This window comes from Solenopsis invicta, chromosome 16 (genome assembly GCF_016802725.1).
Source record: "Solenopsis invicta isolate M01_SB chromosome 16, UNIL_Sinv_3.0, whole genome shotgun sequence".
Taxonomy (NCBI): Eukaryota; Metazoa; Arthropoda; class Insecta; order Hymenoptera; family Formicidae; genus Solenopsis; species Solenopsis invicta.
Genome location: NC_052679.1, coordinates 8942124 through 8964356, shown reverse-complemented (window position 1 = coordinate 8964356; position 22233 = coordinate 8942124). Strand labels below are relative to the sequence as shown.

At 32.5% G+C, this 22233-nt stretch overlaps 1 protein-coding gene across 10 annotated transcripts in view; it reads right to left on the bottom strand.

Annotated features, from left to right (window-relative positions):
- Nucleotides 1-22233, bottom strand: part of LOC105198543 (disco-interacting protein 2) — a 71180-nt gene that overhangs the window by 22226 nt on the left and 26721 nt on the right. For 3 of the 10 annotated variants that reach the window (XM_039459201.1, XM_039459198.1, XM_026138954.2), the window contains 4 exons: nt 19462-19533; nt 13415-13657; nt 8897-9064; nt 3288-3482 (listed from right to left, as the gene is read on the bottom strand). In XM_039459201.1, the coding sequence (XP_039315135.1) occupies nt 3288-3482; nt 8897-9064; nt 13415-13657; nt 19462-19533 (678 nt within the window). Of the gene's footprint in view, nt 1-3287; nt 3483-8896; nt 9379-13414; nt 13658-19461; nt 19534-22233 lie in introns of those variants that run through there. The other 7 variants (XM_026138958.2, XM_039459199.1, XM_026138956.2 and 4 more) reach the window with 4 other exon arrangements.

Genomic DNA, 22233 nt, shown 5'->3' with positions numbered 1-22233 from the left:
ATTTTTATCAATGATTTGGGCATGAGACGGGTCGCCGCGAAATTCGTACCAAAATTGCTCAATTGTGACCAAAAACAGCATCGCATGAACATTGCTAATGAGATGTTGGACTCTGTCCGCGACGACCCAAATTTGCTCCAGAGGGTCATAACTGGTGACGAATCGTGGGTTTATGGTTATGACGTGGAAACCAAAGCTCAATCATCTCAATGGAAGCTGCCGCACGAACCAAGACCGAAAAAAGCGCGCCAAGTTCGGTCGAATGTGAAAGTTTTGCTGACAGTTTTCTTCGATTGCAGGGGCGTGGTGCATCATGAGTTCTTGCCACAGGGTAGAACGGTCAATAAGGAATATTACCTGCGCTAAGTTATGCGCAATTTGCGCGAAGCAATCCGCCAGAAACGCCCGGATTTGTGGAAGAACAAAAATTGGCTTTTGCACCACGATAACGCCCCTGCTCACACATCGTTGCTTGTGCGCGACTTTTTGGCCAAAAACAACACACTAATGATGCCGCAGCCACCGTATTCCCCAGATCTGGCCCCCTGTGACTTTTTCTTGTTCCCTAAACTGAAGAGGCCCATGAAAGGACGACGTTACGCTACGCTTGACGAGATAAAGACGGCATCGAAGGAGGAGCTGAACAAGATAAAAAAAAAAGATTTTTTGAAGTGCTTCGAAGATTGGAAAAACCGTTGGCACAAGTGTATAATATCTCATGGGGATTACTTTGAAGGGGACAAAATAGATATTCATGAATAAATAAATAATTTTTGAAAAAAACACAAAATTCGCGATACTTTTTGAACACACCTCGTATTTTAATAGTACAGTAATTAAATACTATATTAGTACAAATACATGTTTAGTTCAACTTAATTAAAATATCTGTACTTGAATATTTTAGATGTTGTGCTGATCTGAACAAAACTGAAGAAAATATTTAGATTTTTTTAAATTAATTCTGAAGAATATATTCCAATTTGTTTAAAAAAATTTGAGAAATTTTCTAAAAATGTTACAAAATTTATGCAAAAATTTTAAAAAATTTTTGAAAAATTATACATATATGAAAAATTTTATGAAAAATTTTCACTAAGGATATAGTAAAGCATTTGTGAAAGAATACATATACAATATATGTATACGCACACGCACACGCGCACACACACGCGCACGCGCACACGCACACGCACACGCACACGCACGCACGCACGCACGCACGCACGCACACATACGCACACACACACACACACACACACACACACACACACATGGGTGTCTATAAAATCTGTTTTTACCACTTATATTTTGAGAACAATTCAAAATTATGAAAAAATTGCGCAAAATACGATCATTTTAAGACGCTTTACCTTTCTAACATCCTTAAAAGAAATCCCCTCGAAATGATCAAATATTATATTTCATAGATTTTCACAATTTTGTATTGTTTCCGTAAAATATAGAAGGTGACAACAGACTTCAGAGATTTACTTCTTTTATATAATATATACGTATGCGTGTATACAATATATATATATGTATATACATATATATATATATATATATATATATATATATAAAGTCTAAAGCAATCTATCGAGTCTGTTCTCTCGAACCCTTAAACTAATATAGGGAAAAGTCGGGTAGTGCCGGATAGCAGGTAGTATCGGACAAAAATTGTTTTAAGCCATTACTCCTGAAGACAACACCTGTGAAACAATCGGCGTGTTGACTGGCGAAAGGGGGTACGGCTGACGCCATATTAGAACAAACGCCAGTAGTATTGACAAGTTACAATAAATTTTGTATTGTATACAGCTGTTTTCAGTGAAAGATAATTTCTGACTGTTGTATCTTGTCTGAAAGTAAGTATAAGTATGTTTTTAGTTTATTGTAAGAAACAACGTTGATTATCCTTTAAGTTGTCGGCTATAAATCTCGTTAGACTTATTAATACGCAAATAATAGCCAATTTTTCGTTGCCTGTTGTTCGAGTTGTATCGGATAGGTGAGTTGCAGATTATATCGGACAATCTTTACAGTTGATAAAACTTAAATTCTTACAACACTTTTTATATTATAGAGTAATATTGGCAAATTACGTCATAAATGATACAAAAAAAAAAAAATGAATAAAGCCATAGAAAAAATTAAAATTAAGAAAATGACTATTAGAAAAAAAAAATATTAAAAATATTAAAATATCGAATTTTTAAAGACTGTTTATTTTATTGACTTGTTACGTTAAGAAAAGTTTATTTTCATTTATTGACTTATGTTACTTACACAATAAAAAATAAAATGTACCAGAAAGTTCACTCTAAATTTTATGTTAAAATAACTCAAAAGTTAAGTTAAAATAATTCTTATTTTAAGTTATTTTAACTTAACTTTTGAAAATAACTCTTATTTTAAGTTATTTTAATTTAACTTTTGAGTTATTTTAACAAAAAAATTTAGAGTGGACTTTCTGGAACATTTTAGTTTTTACTGTGTATATACAATAACAATATAAAATAATAAATAATAATAATACACATATATAATAACGTAATATATAATAATGATATAATTATAATAATAAGTTGTTACACCAAAAATGACTCTTTTCTCACACACTGTATCATGTCCGATACAACCTTCCACAAACAAGCATGATAAAAATGCAATGCCTATAAAAAGTATAAAAAAACGATTGATATTTTTATTTTAGGAAAATGGGTTTCAAGAAGTGTTTTGGTATAAGAATGAAGTTTTGTATGATATAAAGTATGTTTAGCTATTAAAAAAAAATATTTGTGAAAAAGCTTAGGTGTCCGATACTACCCGATCTTCCCCTATATATATATATATATATATATAGTTTAAGAGATAAAAAATGAAAACAAAAGTATAAAAAGAAACCTTCAGTAATATAAAAAAATATAATATTATATAAAGCTTAGAGATATAAATGTTAACGCTGTGTTAGATAAGCTAATAAGGAAAAATTGTATGAATGTAAACAGAATCATAATAGAAGATAAACGTTAATTAGTCATTAAAGTATAAATGGATGTATGTGATTAAGAAATATAAATCAAGTTTCCTTCTTGGCAAAAAAGCTGAAATAAATAAATTTTATTTTGTTCAACAAATATTTATATAAACAAGTCTCAATTTACTTATATCGCCTATATGTTTTTAAACTGATATAAAAATGAATGCACATGCAATAAGAGTAAAAGGAATGTCGCTTCTTTTTTTATTATTTCGTTATTACATATAATTAATGATGATTTTACCGGTTGGGCCACCCGCGCTTGGACTCTCCTCGGTGACGACGCTGTCCTCGTCGCTGCTGGACTCCCCGCTGTCGCGTCTCTCCCGATCTGGACTCCTGGCCATCACGGAGGTTCTCTTGGATGGCATCGGCAAGGATGGCTTCGGCCGTCCCTGCATCGCCGCCAAGGCCTGTTGCACCGCCTCCTGACGCACCTCTAAACACGTACAAATTGATTACTCAAATGGACAACGAGGACGGATGAACACGTGCAGACACTTGACGGTTTTACTTCCGCATCGTCATCAGATCATCATATTCCAGCGCTATTTATACGTACGTGTTCATGCGTATTGCGCATCATACATTTTTTTTGTCTCGCTGACGATCTAATGTATACTTGTACGTATATGTGTGTGTGTGTGTGTGTGTGTGTGTGTGTGTGTGCGCGCGCGCGCGCGTGTGTGTGTGTACGTGAAAGGATTTGCGGGATAAGACGCTTAGACTTGGGAAGACTGAACAGTTAAATTAAAGTTATTGAGTAGACACCATAACAGAGTATGACATTATGACACAGGTAATTTTTTCTAGCGGTACAAACATACACGTATTCGAGATAAATAAATCTCTTTCGCATGCTACCACTTGCAAGATGTGCAGACTCTGTTCTTTTTTCCATTTTATTTCTAGCACATTTATAGACTGACACAAAGAGCATTATAATCGCTTCTTTCCTCGACAATTAATTTTAAGAAAAGTACCACAAACCTTTCTTAAATCTTGCTACGAATATGTTCGATTAAAGAAATATCTCATAACGTAAAAATTACAATTTCTTTTCATCTTCTTTTATATATTCGGATCAAGTATAAATTATATTTGCCTTTAGCTGTTTAGAATAACAGAGTACAACTTTAAAAAAGTTTTGAATATCGCAATAAATTGCTTAAATGAAAGACTTCCGAACAAAAATCTAAGATTTTAATCAGAAAAGCGCGTAGGGTTCACCTGGGACATAACGAATAAAACAACTTCGATCCTTCACCCTTACAAGTTATTTTTACGTCAAGACTCGCGATTAGAATGGAATTACGTTTTCCGGTTGCGATAGGTGCATCCATTGCGGTCGATGCCGTCGCGCGTAAACTGCAATATAATGCAGGTAACATTCGGTTACTGAGTCGGTTGCCATACATTTCCGGGTGAAGCGTACCCATATCGTTATTACATCATGCAACATCAGGATATGACTCGTTACTTATGTACTCACATAAGTTGTTATATACAGAGTCTCATACATATTCGGTTTCTTAGTATTTATCGTCAATTATAATTAATTTCGACAAACATTTTGCTTTATCAACTTAAAAATAGTCACCAAAGCTCTTTTTTACACTTCAACATTGGGAAAGAGAAGCAAGCACAATAAGTTACTTTACTGCTTAAGAATTTATTATATCACTTTTATTTCTTCTATTTTTTTTAAATATTGAATAAATATATATCAATAATAATTTTAAATATTAATAAATTGTCGAACAATCAATAATATAATATGTACACATACACTGATTCTAAAACATATCTGTTTTGTGTCACGGCAACAACTGAATATGATGTGTACACAGAAAAATATCAATTCTATTGCTAAGAAAAGCGTTTACTCAATTTACTTCTTTTCTTTTCGTAAGTAACAATTATCTGTATGAATATTTTCTTGATAATTATTAATTAAAATATACCAATCACAAAAACAAAATTTGTACTCTTTCGAAAATTATTATAAAATTATATCAAAGAAAAGTTTGAATAATAAGCACATTGATTATTTGTTTTAACTTGATATTCTTGATTAAAATAATAATGAAATAATACTAAAATTTAGAATATATTTTGAGCAAATTGAATATTTATGATAAACTTATGATTTACAGATACAAAAACTTATGAAATATTTGAAATAAGTAATACTTACATTATATAAATATATATTTTTCCGTGTATACACAGAAGTTTATTTTAAGAAAATAGTACTTGTTTCAAGTAAATAATAGGTGTATTTTAAAATTATTGTTGAAAAAATATTCTTTGCAAATTTAACTATTATTTAAAAGAAAATTAAAAACTGAGTGATTACTTTTCTTAGCATGAAAATGATATTTTTCTATATGTACACAATCTAATTTTGATTACTTATAACTTTCCTAAAAATAAATAGTAAAAATAAATAATAACATTTTTTTTAATCGAAATGCCAGACACAGATTAAGAAATATCACGGTAACAAGCAAATAAATAAGTGTATATATCTTTATTAATAAAAATTTTACAATAACAATAACAGTTACAGTTACAATAACGAAAAGAATTAAAAACCATTTTTTTTTCAAAAGTTTGTATTTGTTGAAAACCGAGGGGGAATTCACAACCCAAAATTTTGTACACCAATGCCGATTTTTGGTATTGCTGTAAAACACTGCCGACATTTTCGTACACTGCCGACAATGCTTACAATTAGTCAATGCCTACAATGCCGTCAATCCTATATTAAAATTAAGGCAATGCCATGCAATTATGAACACTACCGCGTACTGCCCATTATCATACGCCAATGCCTGCACAAGAATTCTAAAGCTTTCCCGAAGTATTCTACACAATTATACAAAAAACTTCCACAAATTTTATTTACGAACTGTATCTATACATTTTAATGTAATTGCACATTATTATGTGATGTCTTATGCATATAACTTCAAACAATGGAACACTAAAAATAATAATGAAAATAATCAAAATAATATACCTTGATATTGTATTTGTTTGTAATCAAAATAAATTTTAAACATTCTTCTTTAAAAATTCTATACATTTTACTGTAATTGCATATTATGTGATGTCTTATGCATAGGTATACCTAACTTCAAACAATAGAATACTAAAAATAATAATGTCTGTTAAGTTAGCACCCCCATCACAAAAAATCGAAACGCTACTTATGCCAAAATTAAGTGCTTTCTATGTGCTAATTATGTACTCTATTTGAAATTTTTATGCTCGAGCGGTTTAGCAGGAAAATGAGATTGAAGGTGAGGGTGCCAGCTTAACATTAAGCCAGCACCAACTCATACAAATAATTAATAAAATAAAAAAATAAATACACCAGAATTAAGTGCTTTTTATGTGCTTTTTAACGATATATAAATAAATGTTCGTACTCAATCTCTTCGACCAGAAAATCGTCCCGAAAGTACGAATACACATTAACAGTACAAGAGTAAAGTACCAGAAAGAAAACAATTCTGAAACTGATTATAGGCTTAAAATATTCTCCTATTTATGTGCTTTCGAAATATGCAAGACCAGATTTTTGTGCTCAAGCCCTTGATCGAAAAACCGACCCTGAAGTGAGCACCCCACCGTTCAGGTACAAAAGTAAACTACCAGAAAGAAAGCAATTATGAAATTGATTATAGGCTTAAAATATTCTCTTATTTATGTGCTTTTGGAATATGCAAGAAAAAATTTTTGTGCTCAACCCCATGATCGAAAAACCGACTCTGAAGTGAGCTCACCACTCCCCAACCACTGACGACAATGCCGTCAATATTATAGGTCACTGCTTACTTTTTTCAGTCCACTGCCAAAATTTTGTACACCAATGCCGGCTGTGAATTTCCCCTCGTTGAAAACATTAAAATAAAACGTTTTTTAAATAGTGTAAAAATTAAAAATTTTGAATTTAAAAACAAAGAGTACACCATGCCTTTCAAAAACAAACGATATACTTGGATATAACTTACCCAATACAAAATGTCGATCGATTAAAAATTAACGTTGTCTCTTAAACCAGAGGAAAAAGGTATTCTAATGTACTGAAATATACCGAGTAGATTAGCCGATCTAAATTACAGAAATGCCAATTTTCCAACAAATTTGGTCTATTGGTATGCCTAGACCCCGATAATAATACGCAAAAACAAGTAGGTGACTGTCACTAGGTTAATAATGCAAAATCTCTAAGAAACAAAAATTGAAATTTACGTTTGTCACAGAATAAAAAAAAATTATTATTGTCAATTTAACAATTATTAATTCGGTTCTTTTAAAATTTGATTTTTACGTGACATTTTTCATATGTTTTCTTGGAACGCTTTGTATACGACTACATTGACGCGAGTATTCCTGGACTTATCTTCAATGAGATATACTTCGACATCGACTGGTAACGGTGCACCAGGTGGAAGATTATCTGCACTTTGCGTTAAGATAAATGAAGCTTTCTATCAACGCTTCCAAACGAAGCGAGTTTTTCTTCCGGTCATGTGGAATGACATTTTAGTCAGGGAAGAAGCGCGCGGGGGGAGGGGGGGAAAAGGGTAAATGCGAAGCAAGGCGTCAAGCTTCGTTAATTTTATTTTAAGAACTAGAGTAGCTAGAAAAATGGAATAAAACCATACAGATCGATAACTAATGCTACTCACATTACATAACAGACAGACTCTCGTTCGTCCAATGTCGGGCTAATAAAAGTCTGAATCGCGGCTTCTCATGCAATAATCTCAAACGAATTTTACTAACATTATTCTTTTCCAGGTCCCTCCCGCCATTCTTTTTTAACACTTAATTCCACGGGAAGGAAGATGTATTTGTTGCAACCACTGAATGATTTTTTAAACAGTAGGGTAAAGTCAGTATATACGCCGCAGCTATTGAAAACTTAATTTATCAAGTATTATTTACTATGTTTGAAGAAAATCAATTACATCAATGCAAATTTCATACTGTTTACTATTATAAAAATATTTTAATAATGGAATATTTCTTTTCTTATACTTGAAGAAGAAACTTAAAAAAAACCCTTGCACTTTTGTCGTATTAAAAAAGTGGTGGGATTTACGACTAACAAATATGATATAAAATAACATAATGACTTACAAAATGTGTTTACAAAGTTTATTAGGGAATAAGAACAATAAATATATATACAAAGTAATAATAATGCAATATTGAAGAAATCAATATGCACAGACATCAACAGAGTGCAGATGTGTGCACATTGTGTTCTCAACACAATGGGGCAAGTGCTGCTTTTCAATCACGCAGCGTCTGTATTAAGGCATAAATCCCGTTGGCTGAAAATGCCGTATATCCTAAACAAGTGGGATATACAAGATATCAAACTAAGTAAAAAATGCAAGAGCTATGCACTTGTATCTTGCTTGTATTCCATCCTTTACTATCGCTATTTACATGTCATGAAATAATCATTATGCCTTTTACATTTCCTACAGTAATCACTTTAGAGTGTAGATCGTAATACACGATCGCGCTACTTTTACATGAAAAAATCAACTCAACACATTATTTTAATAATATTTTCGTTAATATTAACAATAAAGAACTGAAATCACAACACAATACTAATATAACATGGTGGTACATAACAGAGTGGTTGTGAGCAAATTATCTTTATTCCTTCTATTTTTTCTGACGTCTGCGGCGTACGTGCCAGCGCGGCGTAAATACCGACTTTACCCTATGGTAGAAATGAAGTTGATAAATTAGCAATGCACTTCCCGCTGTCACTGATCTGAATGATCCTTGTGTATCTAATGGCAGAGGTGTACTCACCGGAATGGTAACGGCTCTCATTGCGTGTGAGTCTGCGATTACCGCGTCTAGCTGCCGCCGCCGCTGCCGCTGCCGCCGCCGCAGCAGCCGAGTTCGAGTTCCCGGTGTTCCCTGTGGAGCCGCCAGAACCCGGAGGACTGGCGATTCCTCCAGGCGCTAGTCGACCGCCTGCATGCAACATAACAACAACAACGGCACATAGACAGAGAAGGAAGACGCTACGAGAGCTTGGCTGGGAGGCGCAAGAAATGTTGGCTCTTCCTCGATTCCGTCGCATCCAAATAAACGAGCACTCGAACGTCGGTACCAAAAGTGGAAACATTAGGAGTTAGTGCATTCTCTATCTACTTTGCTATCATTATCAGAAAGTCAATTTCTATACACAGTAAAAAATTGTTCTATTTATATTAAAATTGGTCCTCGTTACAATTTCCGTATATTGAATTTTTAAGATATTCAAGTGTTAATTTAACGTAATGTGAATACATATTTTAATACTTCGAGTTAAATTGATATTTAACATTTCTCAGTATTAAAATAATACAATTTATGGACTAACTAAGAACAAATAACATAAAAATAATATAGTTTTAAAGTGCGTATTCTGAGATAAATAAATAAAATGTACGTATGAATTTAACATGTTATAAACGTTAATTTTACTTAAAAAATATGATTCGACAATTTACTTTCAAATCGTTAAAATGTTACATTTTTTCCGTTAATTTTTTACATAATATTTATATATTGCTTTATAACATATTTGTCTTGTCTCAAATTAATACAAAAATTTAAGAAGACATGTGAAATATATTAACTTCTTTCGTACTTATTGGGACATATATGTGTACTCCAGTCTTTCAAAAATACATATGTTCAACAAAAATAAAGATAGCAATTCTTTTCTGAGTTTATTTTAAAGATAAAGGACAGGACTCTACATCCTTGTGAGTTTCAATCCCTGATCTACATATATTTTATAAAATAAAAGTGAAAAAGAATGAATAAAACATATATATCTTCCACAAAAATTAAAATCGTAAATTCTTTCTAGGTTTATTTTAAAAGTTAATTTTAAGGGCCATTTGAAAAAAAATCGCTATTTAATTTCAAAATAACAGATTTAATGTGGCAGACCAAAATACTAAATTGTATTCGCACGTAAGTATAGGGATATATAAGCATATACAGTTGGCATACATAGTTTTTGAAGCGACTTATGTGGAGTAAAAATTTTTAAATTTAAAAGGATCTAATTTGATAGCGTAAAATGCTAAATTGCTAAATTTTAGGATTTGAGTGAAACCCATGTTTCAAGAATTTTTCAAATCGCTAATTACGTATCCAAAGTCGAAATTTTTAAATTCAGATGCAATGTAGCTGATAAATGTAAGTAAAAAAGGTCAAATCAATTCTATTCACATTTCGAATTAGCGATCCCAAAAACACCATGAATATGAGACACGTATTGGGTCTGCTGTTTTGTATTTTGATTACAAATTCATAATGAATGACCCTGAAAATTTTTAGTGAGACGTAAATTAAATATTAATTATTCCTTGAAAAGCCAGGCACGAAAGGATTAAATTTAACACAAAACTTTTTACTGTGTAAATCTAACGAAAAGCTAGTTGAAAGAACGAAACTCTTTGCCGTGAAGGATCCCAAGAACCCGAGACTCCATAGATATCCATCCTTGCGATCAAAGATAAGGATCAAGAATCCGTGAGTCTTCGCGGTTCTAGAGAATAGGTCCCAAATGGTTAAGTACTACCCTCGCGAAAGCCTCCACCACATTCTTCGCGATTTACATGCTGTGGTTAGAGTGTTATTTATCTGGATGCGAGAGGTGATCGTCTAATTGCGCCATTGACGGCTGGTCGGTCATTCCACCATCGGATGCTGCGTCTCGTGAATGTGACTCGTATCGATCGTCCGTGGCACAGGAAGGTCGGAGGAGTGAGGAGGGCCAGTCGGTGGCGTGATGCAGTCGGAATAATCGCCGGGTGATTTCAGAAGAGTCGTACGGATCATCCTATTACGTGACTTTACCACGCACTACTTATCGAACTAGCGATAATCTAACTCTCATTGTCAGTTGCGTCTCACGTGTGAAGTAAAAAAAAAAACATTTTGCATTTGTGTTAAAATCACTTTGTTGAAATTTTTGTATTGAATTTTTAAGATACTCAACTGTTAATTTAGCATAATATAACTGTATTATTTGAATAGTTTATGTTAATTAATATTCAACATTTCTCTTAGTGTTAGAATAACACAATTTATGAAAATATAAACAACAACAAGCTATAAAAATAATATAATTTTGAAATGTAAATTCTAAGATTAAATATTATAAATATTAATTTTATCAAAGAAATATGCTTCCAAATTGTATCAAAGTGTTATATGTCTCATGTTAATTTTTTACCGAACATTTGTAACATGTATTTATGTTGTGCTAAGTTTACCACAAAATTGTTCAACGTGGAAAAACAGTGTTTATTCAAATTTTGTAAAAAAATTTTTTAAAAATTCTGGGATTTTTCAAAATTTCAGGTAAGCTTAACAAACTTTATATATAATGCAACTTTAAAATAAATTTATTTTGTCATATTTTTTAATGTTTCTTAATCACATAATCACAAAGAAAAGCCGTTGAGTTTTGAATATTAAATTTGAGAGAATACTCAAACAAAATAATATATAACAATTTGTTCGCAATACATGAATCTAATTCACCAAAAATACATTCGAAAAGTGATTAAATACATAACGCTAACTTTGAACGATGTTATTGTCCTTTATTGTTACTATTTCTTTTTATAAAAACGCGCGAGAGTCACAAAAGAATGTATGTCGTAGATGTGTATGTCATATCTATTGTCAATTAATTTCGCATTATCAAGAAAAAATGATCAAAGAAACAATTTTGTTAAAAAAGAGAGATGCACTGAGAAAAAAATGGTTGCAATTATCATAATTTAATTGTAATTTATTTTCGATACCAGCTATACATTTATAATTGTTCGTTCAACTATGTAAATTATAGTTACAAGTTATTATTACTATGTAAATAGCAAATGTTAAAAAAAACTAATCATATTCACTATAATTGTAATTGCATTTACGACATAGAAATGTTTATTTTATTTTTATTCTCCATATCTTGATATTTTATTATATTAATATTTGTTATAATTTACAGCAAGATTTTTTTATTGGTAGAACTATAAATACGAGGTTATCACATAGCAATAATAATCATAAAAACGGAGCTCTTAATTATTTTATCATGCAATTATAGTCAAATACTAAATATTTTTTTCTCAGTGTAGAATTAAAAAAAAAAAACCCGTAAAAATTTTCCTGACTACCAATAAAATCGCATAAAAATCCACAATTTTCAAGAATATTTTCAATGATAATTTCAAGGATAAAAAATAAATTCCATGAAAAATCCAGGTCTTATTTTTTCGGTCTTATTCCGATAAACAGTCTCCAAAAAAAAAGAGAAAAAAATAAAAATCTAAAAGTCAAGAGAAATACCTGACTCTATAATCAATATTTAAAGTCTTTCGTACCGCAAGGTGGTGCCACGATATCAAAGATCCCTATCGTAAAATATATAACGCGGATCCGCGGTATGCGATCGTGCGGTGATCTACGCGTAGCAAGAATCTTCTATCGACGCGGGCACGCGAAAAAAATGAGAGAGCGTTGCACACGCTCGCGGATATACACGATGCACTCGGTTGAATAGTGAGAATGCCGATGGATGGCAGGCCGCGGCCGGCTGGCTGCAATCTTGAGTCACCCGAAGGTGGAACAACCGGTCTCGGCTACCGCCTGGCTATGTCAAATTACAAAGGTATCTAAAGGTGCAAAAGCGTCTCGAGGCAACACACGCGAGAGACAAGGAGTATAAGCAGGCAGGCTGTACACGAGGAGAGAAGTGCAAGCGGCACGAAACTCGTTTGCGCTCAACAATTTTCCATAGTGTGCAGAAAATAGGAGTGTAACACCATTCCAAGGAGAGTCACATCTATTTTCATAAAAAATTTTTTGTGCGGTGAAAAACGGCTGTGTGAATAAGACACGATGAGATCGAAGCGAGGGGGAGACATTTCTGGATCTCTCGTTGTAAAACAATTGTAATAGCAGGGGGAGCGGGGGAGGAAACTCGCATCATTCCTGCTAGAATGTCGTGTCATTCGTGTCGTGTGTACACGTGTGTGTATGCGTGCATAGAGATGAGAATACACGTAACGCACAATAGTCAAAGAATCCTTTAAATTATCGAATTGTACATGTTCTAAATCTCTAATATCGGAGAAAAATTCTATGAGATCAATTCTCTACATTCTCGTCAAAAAGATAAAAAAGCTAAAAGCTGAAACCAAAGCAAAGTGTTGCGACACACAATCCATAACGTTGGCGCGCTAACGTTAATGTAGTCCGTTCGCCACGACTCCGAGAGATACGCTCGTTCGTGAGCTACGTAGTGCGTGGCGCTACCTGAGTGATAGCGCTTCTCGTTGTGCGTGACGCGCCGTTGCGTGCGCCGTGCACGTGGCTGCGGTCGACCGCCGCCACCATAGCCGCCTCCTCCTCCTCCTCCTCCTTCTCCTCCTGCACCTTCACCGCCACCTCCTCCGCTTCCGTAACCCGTTCTCTCCATCCCTCTACCAACGACGCCTCCGCTGCCGCCGCCGTCGCCGCCGCCACCACCACCACCACCGATACCACCATTTCCAGCCCCTATGATCCATACAAGCGCGTATGCACAGTGCGTTTCGATTCTTATAAATACCCGTATTTTCCTTATTCCCAATGCACCGTTTTATCTCGGATCGTTATTTAACCCTTTAAAACCCCAACAGAAGCTTTCCAATAAAGTATGTATAATTTATGAAAAACTTTCTTTCCAAAAATTTTCGGGTTTGCTAAGCTCGATTCGATTCTGGCCTCGAAATTCAAAATTCAATATGACGGAACAAATTTCCAAACATTTTCTAATTACACAGTTCAACCGAAAAATAATTTTTTTTTTACATCAAAATGAAAATTAGTGATTTCGTTCAGTTTGTTAAATACTGAATACGAATCCGGTTTTCAAATTGCTTCATCACGTCACAATTTTAAAAAATTTGCAATTAAAGTTGTAAAAATGGATGTTTACTTATACTTTGTCATATTGTAACTACGACATATGACGTTCTGAAGAAGCTTTTAATACAACAAAAATTAAATATGTTGTTAAAAAACTTTCAAATCCTCCAAAAGAATTTTTCGTGTTAGTCATAGTTAATAAGATATTCATGGTTAAATATAACGTATATGATAAGTCTTTACATCGTGTGACTTTTTACTAAAATTTAAACACTTTTTTTTATTTTTATTGACTATACTAATTTCACCATTTTGAATTCGTCAATTTTAATATTAGATTCATAATCAGTATTACGAATAGCTTTTATGCATGAATTTTTGAACAAATTCGCACATTTTAAAATATTGACAATCGCTATCTTGAATGCATTTTGAAATTGTCAATTTTGAATTCATTAGCGACTTAAAAAAACCCTTCAGTTTAAAGCACGGATGCCTAACTAGAGATCAGATTTCTTTTGACCATTGACAAACGTGTCAGATTAATAATTGTAATATAGACTTTAGTTTCTATTATTTTTCCCTTATCAATTGTTTGCTTATCAATTTTTCTATTTATTCTTTGTCTCACTCTATCGAGGCGTCGAAGAATAAACAATAGAAAATGTTTTAGTTCGGGAGCCGGATTTTAATCTGGTTTTGCAGTATGAAAAAGATTTTGTACATTATTAAGTTCGAGATTCTACTCGAGGTTCATATATGATAATCTCAATTTCATATAAAATATAAAATTTGATCACGAGCATTCGTAGTTTAAGGAAATATAGTTGAAAGCTATTTAGTAAATCATCAATGCTCCAATACACAGCTTTTCTGCAATAAACTAAATATTTAACCATATCTTATTAATTACAGCTTACATAAAGAATTTCTTTTGTAAGTTGGAAATCCTAACATATTTAATTTTGATTGTAATAAAATTTCTTCAGTCACATATGTATATCGCAGTTATAATATGACAAAGTACGTAAAAATAGTTCTCTTTTACAATTATAAATTTCTCAAAATTGTAAAATAATGGAGCCATTTGGAAACCAAATTCGTATTTAACGACTCCCGCGTCTCACCCCTAAATATAGAAAATGACTAGTCTCATTCTGGTGTTATCTTTTTATTATTGTAAAACTCAATTTTAAGGTTTTCTTGAGATCAAATTGAATACAATATAAAAATGCCAAAACTTAAAAATATAATTCAAAAATTTTCACTAGAGAAGAAACTGGTGTTATAGAACTCAACCAGAGTTTAAAAGTTGATACATTTATAGGCATCTGTTCCGTTCGGCTAGCACAAGCTTCAAATAAAACAGCCATCTAAAAACTTGACAATGTTAAAAATTTTGTAAAACCAAATTTTACAATATTCAAATTATTTTTAAAATACTGTCCGTCATAGATCTATCATTTAAAATTTTTTAATTTTAAACTCAGATTTGAATAAAGCATTATCAAATTATCCCATAGGCCAACTTTTATGAAAATCGAGCAAGCAATTTACAAAATAAAAAAAGGTGAAAAAATCGCTCGTTCACGAGTTAAACTACAATAAAAATTTGATATAGATGTGTTCATTAATTTTATAAGTTATTAGTGTAGACATTGTAATAATCGCGGTGTGTATAAACCACAAATTTTCTGAAAATTCAAAAATTGATACTTTTTGCTATGATAAAAAGCAGTTTTTATGCATAAAAACCGACTTTTAACCAATGTTGTTATTTTTACATGCAAACGCAAACGCAAACGCAAACGCACGCACGCTCTCTCTCTCTCTCTCTTTCCAAAGTTTACATTCTTCTTTAACTGTTCATGAATTAAAATTTTTTGTGATTTTAATTTCAGATCATTCAGAACTAAGATCGTGAACCACATTTTTTGTACATCTCGTTTGAACGCTAATAACTTTAAAATTAATGAACACATTTACACCAAATTTTTATTAAAAATAGTTCCCTATATCTACAATAAACGTACAAGAACCTCCAAAAATCCGTTATATAAGTTTTCCAAAAAAATTCTCAAAAATAGCCTCCTTTATTAAACTTCTAAAAGTATTATAAAAGACTTTAAAACTAAGTTCGTAATTCTGATAAAGTATTTGAAAGAATGTTCTTATTATTATCGCCACAAAAGCGGTAAATGACTCTCAAACAGGCCCGCAGCTGACTCTTTCGCATCATTTGACGGTGCAATGCTGTCATAATGGTTTACTTTGTGTTAAAAATTAATCAAATAGAGACTAAGTTTCGCCTGAATCGTATGAAGAATTTATATGTAAAAGAATATCCCGTTATCTGACATAGCCATACCGGCTAGAAAACTGTCGCTAGTTCGACTCGCGTTCACGACAATGGCAGATGCACGTAGCATATAACGAGCAGATAATGCGGAAGCGCTTCTTCCGCGTGCAGGTACAGTTAAACTGCAAGCCGATTGCAGCGGTTCTACCGATCGCAGCTGCGGGCGCAAAGGCGCGTCCATGCAACTATACGGGGTGGCACCATGGAAATGTACGCGATTTTCAGTGTTATACATTGCCTATCATCAATTCTAACTGGATTTTACTTTAATATATGGAGATTCCGAAGCAATGAGCAACAATAGCAAAATTTATATTCAAATTTATGTATTTAAGGGATTATAGAATTATACATTGAAAGAAACAAATGGTTGCAATTACCATAATTTAACTATACTTCATAGTCATTGTTGGTGCCAATTACATATTCATAATAGTTTTAATCATGCAATTTATAGTTATTGCTATGTAAATAATGAACAAATATTTAAAAAATAAATATTTGCTTTAATTGACTGTATTTATTATATAAAAATGTTTATTTTACTTTCACTGTCATATCTTGATCTTATTACATCAATATTTGAAATTATCATAACTTGTAAAATTTTTTCATAACTGTTAAAACTATAAACATAAGGTTAGTATTACTAATATTATAGTATTAATAACTATAAAAATAGAATTCTTAATCAAAACTATTTTATCATGCGATTATAATCACAAATATCACTCTTCCCTTGGTGTAAAACTTTAAAAGTTTCAAAAAATCAAAAATTTTTTCTGCATTTTTTATCACATTTTATAAATCATAAAAACTATAAAAATGCAATCAGTATAAATTAATAGCTGTAAGTAAATTATAAAAAATTACAAAACTTTGAACGTTTATCCTCTAAAGATTATTTTTAAAAACAGTGATAACAGTGCAAAAACAGTTTATTAATCAATTAATTTAAAGGTTTAAAGTAACACTTTTATAAGTAATATTTCGCATCAGTTCATGAAGAACTTTTTCTTTCCAATTTTTACCTTAAATTATAACAAGAGAAAGAACAAAATTTTAAAAAATATATATAATTTCCACGTCTAAATAATAAATGTGTTCAAATTTTCTCCAAAAATAACTGTAAAGTTAAAATTAAATAATGCCTACTTCTTTATTTTAGATAAGTTAATAAAGTTAAAATTTTGGCCACTTTTTGTATTGTGAATACTCTGCAGGTGCGCATGAACTGTGCGTATACCCTAAGAGAAAAGTGTTTAAATATGTAATTGCATGGTAATTATGGTTAAGAACTTTATTTTTTTTTACAGTTATTACTGCCACAATGCTAGTAATAATCTTGTGTTTATAATTCTACCACACACACAACTATGACAAAATTTTAATATAATTGTAATAATAATTTTTTAGATATTAATATAGTAAAACGTCAACATATATGGAGTAAAAATTAAATAAATAATTTTATATGGTAAATGTAATGACAATAATAACTATTTGTTAAAATTTATTTATGTACTAATAACAATTAATATTTGAATGGTTAAAAACAATTATAAATGAATTATTGGCAAAACTGAATATGAATATGTATAATAGTTAAACTAAATAATAATAACAACCTTTTTAATGTAACAATTATTCAGCACGGTATTATTATTTATTATTTCAATATTTTTTTTATAACTTTGCATCTTGATTTTATTAAAAATGTTTTTTTCTAACAAAACAAAAATACTATTTGTCAATCTTTTTCAATAAAAAATTTATGGTATTGAAAAAATGTTATTTTTCGATTAACCAACTCTAATAACTTCTTTGTTTATTATCTATTAGATCTCCAATTTCAAACAATTAATTTAATCTTTTTCATTTTTTTATTCGATGAAAAAAGTATTTTTTTCTCATTTAAACAAAAAATTATTAATTTCTTCTTGTCGCGTAAAAATTCCTCTAAAACAATAATCAAGAATTGAACAATTTATGCCAGATAAAACATTTAACAGGACGTGTTCTAAACTGTTAAAAATAAGAAATATCTGACCGCGAAAGGGTTGAACCGATAGGCAATGGGGTGCATCGACGAGAGACGCGTCCATGGAATGCAGCCTGTGCGGACCAGCAAATGACGCGTGGTAACGTCCGGACAATTCCGTCTCCGGTAATTTGCGACGATAAGACGAAGTCTTGCGTTCCTCGCAGTCGCGACAGTTGCAGTAACTGTTGGCAACTCGGAAACGATTCACTCGCGTTACACTTCGCGCCCGCGATAAGCGACGCGGAAACGCAACGTTGATCGACGTCGAAACCCGCGGTTCTTGAACGACTGTCGTGAAGAGCTCGAAATAATCGCATTTCAAGTGGCGCGAACGTTCCTCATAAAATAAACAGAGGTAAACTCACACGGAGCCGCGCATCCTTCTCGTTACAGCGCAATTTTCTCTGGGTTTTCTCTCGACCCCGCGTTCCGCGTCTCGCGTGGCGTAACCGGTAGCAGTAGTAGTAGTACATTGCAGTCGCAAGGTGCCGAGAGATGTTAAAACGACGCGTGCCGCGAAGATTGCGTCTTACGCCCCTTCCTTTTACACAGATTGCATTTACCATTGTGCACACAATGAGGCGCGTGTCTCTTGAGAATCGGAACGCGATTGATATTGCGAGCTCGTTGCGCGTCCCGATGGCGTAACATTGCACACACCAAGATGGATACGAGAGATAAGGCTTGGGAGTCTAGAAACTGGAAGTCGCGCCTTTTTCATCTAGGAAAGTAACGCTTTAATAAAATTAAAAAATTTACATTTTTTTTTTTACATAGACTTAATCTTATGGGATACAATTAGACCTCATCGAGAAAATTAAAAGGCGTTTCTATCAAAATGGACTGCGGCTTGTCTAAGAGTCCCGCTTCGAAGTGTACTCTATGCGAGATCGATCGCATATGTGACTAAACATGTGGGGCGATAATAATATTTTCACATCGCTGACTTCTCGTCCGCTCGGTACCGCATATCGCGAGTAATGCGCGATGATATCTCTCGCCGCTTACTTGCGGGAGTCTTAATGAATTCTAGAAAAGCGAAACACTCACCTATCTGCTTCGAGGCGTATGGCTGAAGTAGACGCGTCCGTTTCTTTTCATAACCCTTCTGCGTAATATCTCCTGCAACAACGGAAAACGGCTTAATTAATAATCCAATCCAAGAAATAATTTACAGCCAGTTGAACATTACACCTCAGATTGTCTTACACACTCAGAGGAAAACATATCGTATCAATAACTATAAATTTGTAAAAAAGTAACACCTCGACTATATATCACATGGTCGTAATAAAGACAATAAATACAGTAATATTACTGTTTGTAGTAAAATTGTTGGCTAAACTATAGAAAAATAATAATGCAAATAGTAGGCAACGAAAAAATTGAATCGGAAATTGACTGTGATTCGAATTCGGGATCTTTCATTCTCATTCCTAGCGCCTAGGACCCTGCACTACTGCTCCATTGCTACACTGAAAGGAAAAATTATAATGATGGCAGCTATAAGAGAACAACCATACAAATTTTTTTAATAGAATTATGATATATAGTTAAATGAACTACACTATAATTATTGCAACTAAGTTAATGGTTAAGAGAACTAATAAAAAATAGTTGTAATTACTATATTATATATTGTAGTATATTGCAACTATTTTTTATGAGTTCTCTTAAGCATTAACTTAGCTGCAGTAACTAGAGTACAGTTCACTTAACTATATATTATTATAATTATAAAAACAAAATTTGTATGGTTGTCTCCTTATAGTTATCATCACTACAATTTTTTTTCTCAGTGTATCATAATTATTCCAGTCGTATGTTTAATCGGCCGTATAATTGTTATAACTTATTTGTAGCAAAGTCTGTATAACTATGTAACCATAGTTGAGGTGCTATTTTACTAATAGTTGCGCAAACATTGTTGCTGTGGTGATAGAAACTACTTTATAGTTATTGCAACTAAAGCTTTAGTTGCAATAATTGTAAAATAGTTCATTAACTCCACATATAAAACTTGTATAGTTGTCACTTTTATAGTTATCACTATGAATTTTTGTCCAAGTACAATATGGCGAGTAAACATCAAAATCGTTGTTACTATTGATAACGTATGATACTAATCTTATCGAGTTGCTCAAGAAAGTATGTTATAATCTCTCGTTATCTCCGTTACTGTATCCGTTATATTCACGATGTAATAACAAAGCATTTAAATAAAGACCTTTAAAAATGGTGTCTATTTGAATTAGGAATGAGAGTAGAAATAGAATTGAAAATAGGATATTAATATAAAGTAGATAAAGTTAATGAAGAATCGGCTTGTATCGTTGGAAATAAATCGCGGTATTAAGAATTGTGGGGATTGAACGAAGCCGTTTTCAGGATTGAATTTTAGATCGATGCACGCTTGGCTGCCGGCGCGGCGGCCGATGCTGATGCAGCTCGCCCATGTGCCATGAGCACGATGTAAAACTGGTTAGCGTACTCGCCTTTCGTCACGCCTCGTAACTCGAGAAACCGCCGAAGAATCGATTCTAACGGCCGAGACATGATTTTTCCACGTTCACGAAACGAAACCGGGCCATCGCGATTATGCTAATCGACGTATTCGAATAATTCTTGACGTCGTTGATGCGTCAAACTTCGTATTTGTTCGTATTTGTGCAACGATTTCGAGAAAAGCAGCGCGACGTATGGGTTTGTCCACGGGACGGCACGGGGGAAAAGGTTCGATTCCACTCGGAAATCAAAACAGGAATTGTACATACTTTATATGTATAACTTTTATATACATATACAACTTGTATTTTATATATTATATATATTTATATACCTTCACATTAGAACTGAAAAAAAAAAGAATGAAACAGATTCAATAGAAATATTTTTGCAAAGAATGCATTTATAAAAAATATTATTTAAATTACCCGACTCTTATTCGATGTTATCTTACGGCATTAATTGTGACGCGAATTCTTTATTTTTCATAATATTGAATAATTCTTAGAAAATTATATAATTGCGCGCGCTAGTTATACACTAAATAAATAATATACGGCACATGTCATTTGAAGAAATAGCATGTAGCACGTGAATCAGAATACTCACGATTAAGGGATCCGGATTCAAATCCCACCAGGATAAGCATATTTTTCAAATAATTTTAAATTGTTACAGTTTTAGATAAAATTATCTTATCGGGCCAATGTCGGTAATCAATTTCAGTTCAACATTGACATCCAACATTGGGCTGATCTTATCACTTGAATATTATGTCGATGTCAATGCGAAATTATAGCTAGTACTGGGCCAACAGTCAAGAGTTGATAATCGATAGTTAGCTTGGTGCTGGTTCTTCAGCTATGAAACTATATACGAGCTATTTGCTTTTTTATATTTATTACAGAATTTTTTTTTTAGGAAAGTCAACAATATTGGCGTACCACTTTTTTGAATAATATTTCTTAAACAAGAGCTTAAAACAAACTTTAAATACAAACTAGAAAGTCTTCTATTCAAATGGTATAGCAGTTTTTATAATAGTATTTCGTATTTTGCATTAATTAATGTTTTCGCAACATAAATTCTAACTCCAAAAGAGCTATTGGATCTAATTTCTGAGAAATTGGGCCTAAAAACTGGCATAACAATGAACAGAATTCAGACCCCGTAAAAAAGGAGTTAATTATAAAATAAATTGATAAACTAACAAGGAAAGGGGTACAAAAGTGTCATCCTCGATTTTGAGTCATTAATATGTTGTACTACGAATCAAAATAAGTATTTTTTTTTATACGTGTCCGTTTTTACTTGTAG